We start from the raw sequence: 14,938 nt of genomic DNA on the forward strand, positions 1-14,938 counted from the left end.
TGATTGACATGGTGGAGGCAGCCAATCAGAAGCCGCCTCGCCGTGGACGCGTGCCAAAGTGTAATGTTTATGTATGCAGCGGACCAATGGGAGCGCAGCAGAGGGGGCGTGGCATCCGTTTGGAGGAAAGAGGCAAAACAATATTTTAGCCTCCTGACCGGGCGGCTTTTTGGATATCCTGGGTAGCGGTGGCGGCGGCGGCAGAGGTGGAAAACTTTCCATGTAGTCTAGAGTAGAATTCAAGACACAGACAGTACCCAACAAATCGAGACAATCCTGATAAATGTATCAAACTCCAGCAATTTGCACTAAAATCTATAGAAAGCTGGTTTTCTTTCTTTAGCCTTCTCTCGCCTCCGTCATGAACATGGAGTCTAAATATATTTTGGAGAAGTCGTCGGTTGGGACGAGGGTCGGCGGGGCGGAATTCAACTGCCGGGCAGGCCGCTCCGTGCTCCGCGACACCCGGGTCCCCACGGTGGAAAAAAGCGGTTCCATGCCGGCGTACACACACAGGCCTGTCATTTACAAATTTGTAATGGACGGCGGCTCAGCGGCGGCGGAGGTTAAAAGCGAGAGAACCTCCCCGAGAGGGACCGGGCTGTCTCCGGGTGGTCGAATATCGCACGACGTGGAAAAAGTAAGTGCCGCTCGGCTGCGTTTAAGTGTGGTGCGCTCGACTTCATGAGCCGGTAAAGTCACCCGTACACCCAAGTTAAAGCTAGGATCATTTCAAGCATGTAACGTTAGCTCGTTATTCCGCTGTGTGGTCGGTTGTACGGTTTGGCTATTTACACCGCTTTCACGGGCGTTTTAACGGTTGCGACTGTGACGCTCGCACGAGACTCCCAACTACCGTAAATTGTGTTATTTGTTTTGGTAGCACCATTACTTAAGAGTTGTTTTATTATGATGATTTTGAAGCGTATGCAATTTACCTGGTCAGTGCTTGGTCGTGAATAATTACAACGTATTCTAACCGCTTTAAATGGCGGCTCATTCTGAGTGCAAAGTTTACAGTAAAGGGGGGCAGGGACTTCAAACTACAAGCCTATCCCCCTCCCCCATGACTTCAGGGTGGAGCTACAGCGTGGGCTTCCTGGTTGCGCAGCAAGGCCCGGCTCCTCCACACTAAACTGAACAACTAACACTACTTTAAAATACGCAGGTTTTTCCCCCCATGCATTTGCGTTTAATTTGCATCTTGGTTTAAATTGCATTGTGTGTGTGTGTGTGTGTGTGTGTGTGTGGTGGTGGTGTGTTGGGGGGGCGGTTGCAGTTGGATTTTGGCATCCCCATGTGTTTGTTTTTGGTACCCTTAAACAAACCATGTCATATACTTCCTTATTGTCCTGCAGTATTATGCACTGGTGGACAGTTACCACACCTACTTTTGATGTGGGTCGATCAGCATCTTATTCAAATAAGTTTCTGTGTGTATTGACATAACAGTAAGAGTGGCAGTTATGCTTTATTGTAGATTTTGTGAAGGAGGGGGTTAGGCTTAGGGTTAGGGTAAGCTTGAATGGGTTTCTTTATTTGAACTGTATGAGCAGTCAGTAAAAAATAAAAAATCAAGCAAAAGTGCCAAATATTCTCATATTTCAGCTTGCCAAATGTAAAGAAATGCTGCTTTTGTTTGTCATATGTGAAGTAAATTAACAATCTTTACATTTTGGCCTGACAAACAACAACCTTTTGTAAATGTTTAGCGAAATAGAGACTTCTCTATCTTAACCCTCAGTTGCTTTAGTTCGAGTTGGTTTATTGATTTTCATGACTTGTGGAAAGTACAATGATCTTTTGGGTTAATAAATGAGGCGAAGTGAGATAAAGAATTTCCTCTTTTTTTCTGCTCTGTTTTAATTTTTCAAGACAAAAACTACCCTCCCGCACCCCTCTCGCTGATTAATTCACAAATTAGACATTTCAGGTATCACTGGGCATGTTGTTTCTGACTTTAATGTGTTTTTGATTCATTATCTAGATTGGCGTGGCGGACCAAAAAGACACTGGTTTCACTGGGATCCTGAAGAGAGCCAGTCCTACTCACTGTCCAGGCACAAATGGACAGTTGCCAGGTGGCTTCATGCATTTGGACATCAGAAACCCAGGGAAACAGGCAGAGCTGGCCAGCAACTTCAGGGCAGCACAAGGGCAGCATGTACCACAGACAGAGAGACAGCCCCTTCCCTCCTCACACATCCCTGTCCCCAGAAGCAGGTATGATGAAGCTGGTGACATCTACAGTCATGAATCTCTGGAGTTTTGCATGTTAAGTAAAAGAAAAATCACCTTTAGGATGTACAATCGTATGATGTGATTCAAACTCTGGCTTGACATCTCGCTCCAGCTTTGGGTAGATGTGTAATCAGCCCATTTGCTTCTGGAGCATATTGTTAACTATCAGCCCTTTTTATATGTATATGTTCTGTTCTTATAGCACTGAATCTGTGGCGCTTAAAAGTGATCATTGTAGGCCATTTTAAGACTCAACTCTAAACCTGTGTTTCTAAGCAAAATCTTGACGAGAAGTGGAATTCACCATCTGTCTACAACTGTACAGTGGTTTGGGCCTGAATGGTGTGGGGGCGTACTGGTTAACTGACCGCATGTTTGGTGTTCTATCCAGAATAATTTCGAAATATGCCTTGAGAGCGCCAGAGCTTGAGATGAGGGCCAAGATTACCCAATCATTTGACAGAAGAAAAAGCAGAAGATCATATAGGATCGTTATTGTAGGTTTTACAGATAAGTCAGTTAAGTACATCCGGGCAAGTTACTAGTCAGACTTTTCACTGTATTGATTGATTGTTTCGAAGCCCAGTGCTACCTTCGTTGACCTTTTTTTTTCCACAGGCCATGCTAGATGTGCTTGCTGTATTTCATACAGGAAGGTGAACTTTGTGTGTGCAAGCGTGTTTTTGTTTGATGTTTCATGCACAGTGCACTTTGCTTTTGCTACAACTGTTTCACATTATTTTCACACACGGACACATGTGCATATGTGCACAGGTGATTCTTCGCTTGTCCTTGGGTAAACTTACAAGCACATACAGACTGTTTCCCACAGAGCTAGCAGAACATGCATCCAGGGACACGCCGAGTGCACTGATAAGTGATTATGTAACAGTAAAGAGGACTGGGAGAGGCCGTAGGCGGTTCCTAAGCACTCATTCCTTATTTTTTACACAGCTATTGGTTACTGTCCATGTCAAGCCCCTGTCTGTCTGTCAGATGGCGTTTACTCATTACCAAGATGCCCGGTGGCAATACAATACAGTGTAGAAACGGAGCAGCTCCTTGTTATATCTGCATGGAAATGTGATGAATTTTTCTGAGCCTCAGTATGACCATTTTTAGAAATGTTAGGCTATTACAGGTTTCAGCATAATAAAAAAACAGGTTACAACTGCTCAGAGTGTGCTTGATAGTAGGCGGCAGTTGAGTACGGGCTTTGGGGTTTAAACGCCACACTTCTCCCTTTTCTTCTTTCTCTCATCACGTGAATTTCACGTGCTGCTAGTCATGTATGATGTGAGGGAGTGTCTCAGGGGAGCATGCAAGACTGAGCATGCTTTTAAACCAGAGTGATCTTGCGCTGAGTTCTTTGTAAGTGTCTGTTTGACTATGAAATTTTCCCAACACAGGCAACAAAACGTCTATTCTCGCCTCTTAGTCCATGCGTTAACCAGATATAAAACACCTCTTTACCGCAGCATGTTGATGGCTATCTCAACATGCTGCTTCTACAATAACAAGCTCTGAGTTGATACTACACAGCCGCTAAAAGAGGTTGCATAACATTATATAACTGTGTGGTCATATTAGCAAGGCCTCTTTGTTGCTCCGCTGACCTTTCAGATTAACTCCCTGTCTTTACCCTGCTCAGATTGGCTTTTGTTTCGCAGTTGGTGACAAGAAGCACTCCTCTCGTACTTTGAAACCATTTTCTTAGTCATGATTCACATTTTGGCTTAAAGCGATTGAATTACTTTTTGACTGATAGTTCAAAACTCAAAAATGGAAACGGTGGAAAATCCTCATACTGGAAAAACTGGAACCATAAAGGACTTAATACATTATCAAAATGGTTGCTGATTATTTTTTGTTTAATCAACTAATCATTAATTTAACTAAACCTTTAAGCTCCAGTTAAAGGTATTTTTTTATTCAGTGTAGTAGATTAACTGATAGTTAAGGTAATTTTCTTGGGCTCATCCCAGCTCTGTGTGTTATCCAGATGTGTGTGATGTGGTTTTTATCACAAATTACAAAAACCTGTTGCCAGATAAACCCACTGACAGCAATTTGGTTTTGGCAAATTTGGCTTGAGTGGTTTCACAGAGTAAGAGAGTTATACTACAGTGTGAGAACTATTTTTCTGTAAGCAGTTGTTACATTTGGGATGATGTGCTTGATATTTTCGAATGTGTGCGTCTTTGTATGTGGGTGTGACACACAGTGCATTTGCTGCACTACCTGTACCCTGCTTCGGATAATGTCAACAAAACCATTTATTTTCAACTGCTCCCTGCCAGCTTTGGTAATACTATCACTGTGTTACAGGATTATGTGTGTTTAAAGAGACCTTAGCCGTAAAGATTTTGCCCAGCCCTCTGTGTGTTTTATATTAACCACTTTGCCGGTTGTATATTGTTTTCGTAGAGCAGAGTACAATCGCACCGTGTCTTGTTAGTCTGCAAATGCTGCAAAGTAGGTCACTATCTATGAGGCAAGCCAGGGCAAAGATCTTGCAGGAAGAAGAGGAGGGACTAATTACATTTACTCACTCGCACATGTGCATATTCTTTTAAACGCAGGTAAACTTAGAGCATACATTTAAGCACTCCCACCTGTCTTGTCAACTGTACCTTGATGTCCCTCTGTGTTCTCCTTGTTCTGTGCTGTCTGTTGAAGTCTCTCTTTCACCTACACCCTATAGCAGAGCACACTCAAGCTGTCAATACTCATCAGCATGGGATCCAGTGTGCTGATAACAAAACAAAGACCAGTCTGATTTAACAAAAAAGGAGGTCTGAGAAAATGAAGAGAGGAGGGGGCATTTTGTTTTTATGTGAAAGCTTGTCTTTCTTATCTGTCCTTGGTCAGGTACACTGTCACTGCATTAGGGTAACATGAATGGAAAACACTGAGTCTGCAAAAAGAAGACACCAAAGCAACCAACCGCAGTGGTGGTGGGGGGACTGTCTGTGGTGGAGGGAGAAAGATGGCTCTGTTTTTACCATAATTACTGACCAGCCTTTGACTCAGTCTGCAAAAGAGTCACCAGCAGGGTTTAAGCCACGTAAGCAGGCAGGATGGAGCATAGTCCACCACCTCTCCATCCCCCCTCCGACCACCTCGCCCCCAATCCTCTTCTCCCAAGGGAGACATTACAGGCGGCTGTTGAAGGTCAGGCAGAGGAACAGCTACCCGCCCCCACTTAGTCTGCGATGTCTAACCGACAACCAGACTGCTGACATTGCCTCCTGAGCAAAGCAGCCCACTCCTTTATAGGTGGTTGTTTTCTTTTATGTTTCAATATTTTCCAACAATTGGTGTTTAGCATGCCTGCATTTTCATTAAAAAGTTCGTTTTTGTTGCGACATCTACATCCTTCCTTGTAGACTATTTTTTTTCCATTCCAGACCACAAGAGGTTAAAGCTCTTGCACTGACAGGCAAGGGTGAGAGGTCATCCTCAATGAATGGAGTCATGTGAGAGGGGAGGGTCAGATCAGGACGCAAGCAGGCATCTGGCACGTCTGCCAGGTCAGCCTTAGGATCTGGGTTATGAGCTGCACAGACAATTTATAACTGCAGAAGACTGTAGCAGACAGCTCATCATCTAACGCTGCCGCTTTGCTGTCTCCTGACTTAGAGATGTACTGAGGAGGAAAGATCTGATATCAAAGAAAATGTATTTTTTATTTTATCTCGGTTTTCAGGGTGCAGCATTGTTGCTGGCTCTGAATCATTCATTCTTTAACACAAACAAGGGCCTGTGGAAGAGTGTTGGCTAATGGGTGAAATATGTGCTGTGTGTGTACGGTGCTCTAATGAGACATTAATCATCTGCTGTTCTGGAGCAAAGAAGAGAGGCAAAATTCTTTTTAATTTCATAAGTGACGAGTACAGTAAAAGGCATGCAGGAATGTTTTCTGCACTCTGCTCTGTTGCAAAAGTAAAATAATGTTGACAACGTTAGAAGTGGCTTAAACCTATTATGCATCCAATACATTGTGTGATGTAAATTAGAAAGCGTCAATATCTTTTCTTGTCCTCTCATGTATTTGCATGTTGTATACTGTACATTATTCCTCTGGCAGGATCTCTTCAGGACAGGGAGAGAAAGAAACACTTATCAAGAGGGAAGGAAACTGTTATTGCGCAGCTCTGGCACCGCTGCAGTAAAATGCTTTATCGCTTGCTCACCCACACTAATAGGCGCTTACATAAGGCCTCCTGTTCTGCCTCAGTAGCCTTTAGAGATGCCATAGTCAACTGTCCTTCCTTCTCTTCAATCAATCTTTCTGTCCTTCTACCCAGCTCCTCATACCAAACACCAGCTGCTCCGTGCCATTTCCCTTCTGTTCACCAGCTTTTACCTTTCTCATCTTTCATTATATCCCATTCCCAGCCTTTCTTATCTATCCTTCACACAACTGTTATCACTCCCTTGATATACTTCCCTCTTTGTCTTTGGGTCATTGACATGCCTACAAATGTGCCAAAAACGATAACTAGAGTTTGATGTAAAACTTGCCCTATTAGTGATGTTGAGCTCCAACATATACTGTATTTTTCTCACAGGCTTAAACACTACCACCATGCTGTATTCAGTGTTAGACAAAATTGCGCCATGATCACAAGGTTTTTGGTTGAGATATCAAATAGTTTTTAATGTGTTTTTATCTGTTCCATACATCCTATTTTCTGTTTCTCTTGGCCTTTTGCCCCCTTCTCTTTCGTCTGGAGAAAAAACGGCTAAATCCTACTCAAATCCAGAGAAGATGAAGCCCTCTGAACAATGCCGAGTCTCTCGCCAGAAAGATTATTCCATGCTCCTATAGAAAGTCATGGCAGTTCTAATCTGTCTGTCTTTTTTGTTTCTCTTTTTTTTTTCCCCCCTCAAACACTCATTAACACATGTCTTCGGTGGACATGTGATACTGTTCAATTTCCACTACTTTTCTAGTGACTATCCATTTATAAGGTAGGGAAATGATTGCATAGTCATCACTGGAATTTTCACAATGTTGCTACTGGCACTGAAATTGCAGATCCGCAGACTCACAAGCCAAGGGTTGATTTTGGATGAAAATATTTATTCACAGTTGAGCAACTTCAAAGCTTCTTTCTCTTAAAAATTCATACAGACTGATTAGATAATACAATCAAGCATTCAAACTGTAAATTCGGAAGATAAAACCAGTTTTGTCGGTTTTATTGCCTCTTATTGTAGAAGATTAATCCGTACAATGCAGCAGGAAATTTTTCTGAATGTAGTGTGTAATGTTCTAGTGCATTTGCAAATAGCTTCTAAAATCAGATCTGGGGTGACTGGGAGTAAGCCTTTTAATGTACTGTAAGCTCTTGATACTCTAAGTTCCGTGGGTTTTGTTTTCTCTTGCTCTCAATCAGTACACAAATATCGTCACGTACAAACACACGCGCGCGCACACACACACGGTGTCTTGCACAATTCTATCATAAGTCATCCCAGTCTGCTGATGACAAGGAGTGAAATTCAGTCCAGACTGCAGAGAGAAGTCTGAGGAACGCCTTACACTTTGTACTGTGCTGAGCTGAATGGCATACATGTGTTTTAATGTCAGTACTTTTCTATTAGTGCTGAGCATTTCTTTCTTTCGTCGCAAGCTAATTTTGGTTTTCTTCTCTGCTCAGAAAGAACTAAAAAGCTTTATTTTTGTCAGGCCATTCCCCCCCTCCCCAATTTGCTCCAAGCCATTATTTAGTTTCGAATGTTCATATTTTTTAGTCCTCTTCTCCACCATTTCCTCTTTTCTCCCTTTTGCTGTGTCAATAACCCATGAAACAACTTGGTGACTGTGGCAGCATGTGGGACATAGAAAATACAGCACAGAGGCTTCTGACTGCATCCTGAAAGACGTCAGGTGTCCACAATCTCACTTGTAATTAAAGGATTATTGACATCCTTGTCTTTTGGTTTAATTGTGGAAGAGAGCTGGACTGAACTTACGGCATTCCAATTGATTTTGTGTTGACACAGTTAAGTAATGTGGGCATTGATGTCTAAAAAAAAAAAGCCTGGGCCTGCAAGGGACTCATTAAATCAAAGTGTGAAGAACAAGCCTGAAAGACTCGCACAGATCGAACACCTTCCATCGAGCTAGAAACTTCATTAAAGTACATTTCAAAGATTCAGCTTGAATAAACAGATTTAAAAGAAACCTGCCACACCCAGGCCACAAAAACCAGTGGGCCCAGTTCCTCACAAGCTCCTAAAACACCCCCCCTACGCTTGGTGTGTGTCCTGAAGTGTGTGTGAGTGTGTGTGTGTTTAGACATGCACATCCTTAACAATAGAGCTGTGTGGGCCAGAATAATGATTTATCCTCGTGCCCTCTAAAGAATGGTGCTCGAGGACATGACGAGTAATCAAGCAGCTCTACAAGTGAACAGATTTGTGTGATTTTCTTGCTTTTAATCCTCTTTTTCTTTGTCTCTCTCTCACCTACACACGTACGCACTTTCATTCTGTAACCATAGTGAGGTAATCAGGTTTCATTTAACACAGATTTGCCAGTAGCGCTGTTGTCCTCTCACCTCCTGGCTATTTCATCATGCATCAAAGCGTTTGCTGTGCTGTGCTGAGTCAGTCAGCAATATTTACACAGAAATCAATTCTGTCTATAATGTACAAAGCCACACACTCCTAAATAACGTATTTTAGATGATTCCTTATGTGCATGGACACATTATATAGATACATTATAACTGTATTATGAGTGTATATCGTGCCTTGGTTGAGACAATGAGGCCTTTGCCTTATGTGTACTTTGTCTGTTTCAGCCCATTAACTTGGGATTTGTGGTCACCTCCTTGTAGCTGTGCGCTTATTTGCAAAGATAAACGTAGATTTTTCACTTAACTAAACTACAACAATTCTGTTGATTTGTGTATTCGTGGTTTATTAACAAGACCTTAAAAACGGGTAAGAAAATGACATTTCAAATGTGTACAATGAAGACGTCTTGAATGCAACGATTCAGTGTTTGTTTTTGTTTCCACGTTGTAAAGACTTCTTTATTTGCGTTATTCTCCTATAAACAAATAGAGCAAATGGACTTTGTGTAACCAAAGTTTCCTGAAGTTTAATTAGAATTAGGACATTTGTTTTGGCTTTAAATCAAGTTTTGCTTTAATTGTAGTTAATATTAATAGGATATCTAAAAGTGACAGTGCAAGGTGTTCAAGGCAAGAGAAGGTTTTTTTTTGAGGTGAGTAGTCCCTGCGCACACACTAGACTCCTTTGACTTTTGCCAAGATAACGTGGAGATTTCCGGCCTGGGTAGAAGTACCCCTGCTTAATCCTAGTAGTGGTGGCTTCCAGCACCAACATGCCACTGCACAAAGCATTGAGTGTGTGAAGCTCTTCAGTCAGGTGCAGAGTAGAGCACAGATCACTGGCCAAATAACCCCCAAGATCTCTCATAGCTGTTCCAGGGCATGGGAATACCGAAAGATTTTCACAATCTGGTTATTCTCATTCTTCTCTTCAACTGCATGTCCACCCACACTAGATTTTCATCCAGAGAAACAAATGCTTGCATTTTTTTTTTCTTGTCGTTTTGTTCATATACAAGAAGCAGTGCCAAGTCTGTGTATCTTAACCATCTTGGAAGTATAGTCTCTCCAAGCCCGACATATTTCATGGGATTTGTTTTGTTTGTAACTTGTTTGCAACTAAGGGCAAGGCTGGCCTTCAGTCTGTTGTCTAACAGCTTTTGCTTTTCCTCGCTCCTGTCCGATCTGCCTCGATCCGGTTTGGACCAAGAATCAACACCATGGTCACAGTATATATACTGGGTCGTGTTTACACTGTATTTTGTTCACCATAATTACACCATGAGGAAAAGATGGAAAAAGTGAGGCCGGAAGAGACACAGAGACAAAGAAAGGAACTTAGCGGAAGAGATGGGAATGTAAAGCTTAGTTTCACTTCATTAAAAATCTGTTTGTCTGTGATATACACCAGTGCAACATATATTGTAAGTTCCTCACTTTATTCTCCACTTGTGGCCAGTCATGAGATATCTCAGTACAGTACATTGTTGCTCAACAGATTTGTTTGTTGAATCAGTGTTGTTTTCTGTGTGGTCTTATTTTGAGACTTCAGCAGACACATGGCACATTACACAATTACGAGAAACAAAAATAAGACGTAGGTTGTTGTAAATGCGCTAGAACTGAATGACAACAATATTATCCTTTCAGAGCTGTCAGCTTTGAGAAGTGGAGGTAAAACAGGGAAGTAATGCTGTCTCTGCACCTATGAGATTATAGGGAGAAGCGTCGTACATTAAAGATACGGAGAGCAGCCATTTCCTTCTCTGGTTTCACTTCAGTTCTTCCTAATAGTAGGGTTCATATCAGCTCCCATACATATGACAACATTTACTAGAGAATGTACATGCACTAAGTGGGACTTGAGGTGCCAAGTAGGTGTATGCTTGCATGTCCTACATGTGTGACTGAATGAAGTGGTAATGTTGTGGTATGTTGGTATTTTTGATGCTGGACCTGTTTTAAGCCTCACTAGCTCAACACCAAGGATCCAGTCTAATGTCCAATCTACATTATCTAGCCTTTAAAGTTGCCTAATTACTGTAGCTGTCCAAATGAGCTCCTTCCTATCTGCTGATTAATAAACATCAAATATGAATGTAAGCGGTTAACTTACAACATCGTTCAGTTATCTGTTGCAACATTTAAGCAATGTTAGGTTTGACAGTTCATTTATGACCTGACCTTGGAACAGCAGTTGACAAACCAATCTCAAATAAAGGTCCACTTGTTTGTTCTAAGCTTTTGAACGTATCTTATTGTCCTTATCTGCACTAAATTTTCTCAGTTGCTATGGAGCTGACCACTTCATCCCTTCAAACCCTCTGATGCCGTTAATACATAAATACTTAGCATTTTCGTAAACTGAATCAGTGTGTGTGTGTGTGTGTGGGTGTGTGTGTGTTAGTGTCTAAGTGTGAGAGTGAAGAGTCTTGGCTGAGAGAGACCTGACTGTTTGACAGAAAGGCACTTCAGTCACACAAGGCATGACTTTCCCTGGGCCAGAGCTGCGCCTGGCAAGCTCTCCCATCTGCCTGTTTGTCTGTTAAGCAGAAAGTCTGTACTAATCTGACCAACGCCTGGGTTTCGCCATGTTATAAAATGCACAACTCTCACAAGGGGACCAACCATACGCATCCAACCAGCAGTCATTCTCATCCCATATTTCACCTTGTTTGTAAATGGTAACAAAATCTAGAGGGTTGGTTCAGAGCTCAGGTTTAATATCTTTTCAGATATGAGGGAGCAGCTTTCCACAGCTGTCTGTAGGCAGACACTCGGTTTTATCATCATCATCTCTCTAGTGTTTCCATGATGTGCTCTTATTGCCTCTATTCATCTTATTAACTATCCCATTGCAAGCATGGCGGGGTGATAGAAGGACCATTTTCCTTTCCTTTCCTTAGTTCCAATAGTGTCACTGCCTTCTTCTGCAGGATGTTGAAACACTGATAATTTGGAGAAAGGTGGATGGTTTTTGTGGGCACACGGCCAAAAGATCCACAGGGAGACTTAAATTTCCAAAGATTTACTTAATGGCTTTTTATCCCCCTCTATGTAAGTCACTTTCTTGTACTGTTTGGCAGTGCCAATGAGAGAGTGAGGATATGACTGTTGTCAGTTATGTATGGACTGGGGCAACATCATAAAATAAAATGCACTTTCACAACTAAAATCTACATTATAAAATTAGAACCTGGAAACAATCCCTTCATGAAATTGATCGATAGGTGTTTTGAAACACCGGCACTTAATGACTATATGCAAGTTAATATTGATTTAATATATTTAATTTCTGTGCATGTATGAATTGGAGCTGTCTATTGACAGTTTTTTAAAAAATTTGAATGTGCAGTTCAGCATGCACACAAAAGGGAAAAAATAACAAGTTTTAGCTTTTTACTCATCAGTACACTGGAAAAACTGTGTCAGAGTTTGAGTGTGTTGTTTTAAAATGCCTCCCTACATTAAACTCCTAACACAGATTTGCTCTGAGTGCTCAGTAAGCGCATAGGCCTTTAAACAAGCAGGCACACACAAATACTGTTGAGCATGCTCACTTCTAAATTTCTGCTTCAAATTCCGTTTTTTAAGTTTTACTAGAGTCCATCACACCTACAGCTTGCTTTGATTGGATTAGCAATGTAACTTCCAAGCAATTCAGGGAAAATGGATTATAACCAATTAACTGCTAACTAAGTGCATAGACACCTACTTCTTCTGAGCTCTAGCTTTCCCGGTTTTTCTTTCTCGAAAAAAAAAAAAGAAGTTACCAATCAGTTTATTTTACTGGCTGTAGTCTCTGTCTGTCTGACGCTGCCCTGCAGATATTTGGCTTCATGGCAGTTATTAGTGCAGAGTGGCTTTGGAACAGCATTGGTTTGCTTTTGCAAAACACAGGAAACCGGGCAAAAGGCCTGCTCTGGCTTGTGATGGCAGGAGGGCAAATCTCATGAGCAGGCAAGAGTGGGAGTGGGAGGTGAAGAATGAGGAACAAAATAAGAGCAAGAGTGCTGCAGAAGGAGAACTGACCACTGTTCAGGGCTCTCCGCCATTTTAGTCTTTGTTTGAGCTTCAAGACACATGTCTTTCTGTTTGTCTTGGTTGCTACCTGGCTTTTCTTGTTTGTTTTACTTCTTAATTGTGTATCAAGGTCTGTGGCGTGAAACTGTCCCTTACTTTTCTTCGCTTTTACTTTTGTAAGTCAGTGGGAAACACGCTTAGTTGATAACATGCACAATGAAGTTTCCTTGATTTGATTTGGTTTCATGGATCAAGCCAGCAGTTCAGCTGCTGGCAAGGCTCAAGAGAAGACATGCTTATGTGATTTAAAAAAAAAATCTAAACCTTACTTTAGCCCAGGGTGGTTTGGATTATTTGGATACATGAAATTTTGATTTGAATAGATGTCAGACAGGACAAAAAGTTTTTCAGGGAGAATGCAAAAAATAAAATAAAAAGCAACTACTTGACTGACTTCCGTGGGTTGCCACATCGACTCAAATGAAGGATGGCATGCATTTTGATAAGAGAGCCGTGCTTTCTGACAGAAGGTCTATCTTGTTTGCTTTTCCCAATTGTGCAGGGGGGGAAAAAAATCCCCACTAAGGCTACTAGTCAGAAGAGACTGCCCTGCATTCCCTTAGCAACAATACTGTTATTGGCGGGCACTGACTAAAGTTCTAAGGGAAGTTGCTATAGCTACAAGTTAATCTTCTTGTATTAACTGACAGTGGGGAAATTAAGTAAGGTACTGCTAGTTTGCTTAGAGACATGAACATCAGAGGTATCTCGTAGAATAGTTGTACTTTCTTTCATATTTATTTTGTGTTAGATACATCCAAATGATACCATTTAATTAAACGATTTCATGTTAGGTAGAAGTGGCACAAAGAGTAAAGTTGGGACTAATTCCACAACTCTTTAGAGTTCGATTTTTTTCGTTTGGGTTACTTATGCTTTATTTGATTTAAACCAACAGCTAGCCCATATTCTACCTATATTTGATAGCTCGAGACTGTGAGGGGCTCACGCTTGAAGTGTCATAACCCCCAATATCCTCATGTCTCATGCTTCCACAAGACAAAGGCATGACATGCAAGTCAGGTAGTGTGTCACAGTCTACTCTGTCATCAGCCATTTAAGTGCTTGTGCTGTGTCAACATTTTCTCACAGAATAATGTTTATCACAAGCTCTCCTCTGACTTTGAGATGGGATGCGCATACAAGTTATTCCACACGGAACAATCCTTTTTTATGTTTAACCTGCGAGTTTGGAGTTACAGTAAAATGCGGGTGTGTAAATACGATCCCGTCTGTGTAGTTTATGACATATTGAATCAGACACCACAGAGGGAATCATGCCTTTTGCTCCATGTCTATCCTCGATTATTTTGCCTGGACAAAGCTATCTGTTGTTTGTTGCCGGTCCCTAAGGCTACAGATTGCATTCTAGGATCAAGAGAGAGAAAGAGAGGGCTTTTTGTCCCAACACTGAATAGCCATTGCACTCACAGCCCACATTAAAGTGACACGGCTCCTGCCTAACAGCCTCTCTCTCTCCAGGGGGTTCAGAGTCTGGGGACTTACGTAAGGGGTAACATGTGTAGAGACTGCACAATAATGAGTGAATTATGAAGATGCACACACATGCACGCGCACACAATGACAACACCACCTGATGCCTACTGATGCATCTAGATCAATATATTTTTTATTAATTGTATATTTGCAGATATTGCAGAAATTACAAACATGGTCCAAACAATCACAGCTGTAAACCTGAGGACACAGGCTTGTGTTGAGTTGAGGGTAGACTGTTTACTGCCAATAATTCCATCTGCCTGCAGCAAGGAAGTGACAAGAGAGGAACAGAGGATATTATGTAATACTGTGGAGTTGAGGCAGAACGATGGGGGACAGAAGGATTGCGGGATTGAGAGCAGTAGGTATTCTATTAATAGTGGGTGTGGATGGGGCAGCTGTCCGGACTACACAGCAAGAAGACAATCATCAGCACTAGCCAGCATTGGTCAGTACTAAAAATCCTCACATGTCACAACGTTACCTCAGTATACAGGATATACCGGTTTGACAACATCATG

At 41.8% G+C, this 14,938-nt stretch overlaps 1 protein-coding gene across 2 annotated transcripts in view; it reads left to right on the forward strand.

Annotated features, from left to right (window-relative positions):
• Window positions 1–174: 174 nt before the first annotated feature.
• slc2a4rg (SLC2A4 regulator) overlaps window positions 175–14,938 on the forward strand; it is a 37,532-nt gene continuing 22,768 nt past the window's right edge. For both annotated transcript variants that reach the window (XM_008277839.1, XM_008277840.1), the window contains exons 1-2: window positions 175–640; window positions 1,988–2,223. In XM_008277839.1, the coding sequence (XP_008276061.1) occupies window positions 362–640; window positions 1,988–2,223 (515 nt within the window). In that variant the 5' untranslated portion in view covers window positions 175–361. The remainder of the gene's footprint in view (window positions 641–1,987; window positions 2,224–14,938) is intronic.

This window comes from Stegastes partitus, unplaced genomic scaffold (genome assembly GCF_000690725.1).
Source record: "Stegastes partitus isolate 25-593 unplaced genomic scaffold, Stegastes_partitus-1.0.2 Scaffold108, whole genome shotgun sequence".
Classification (NCBI taxonomy): domain Eukaryota; kingdom Metazoa; phylum Chordata; class Actinopteri; family Pomacentridae; genus Stegastes; species Stegastes partitus.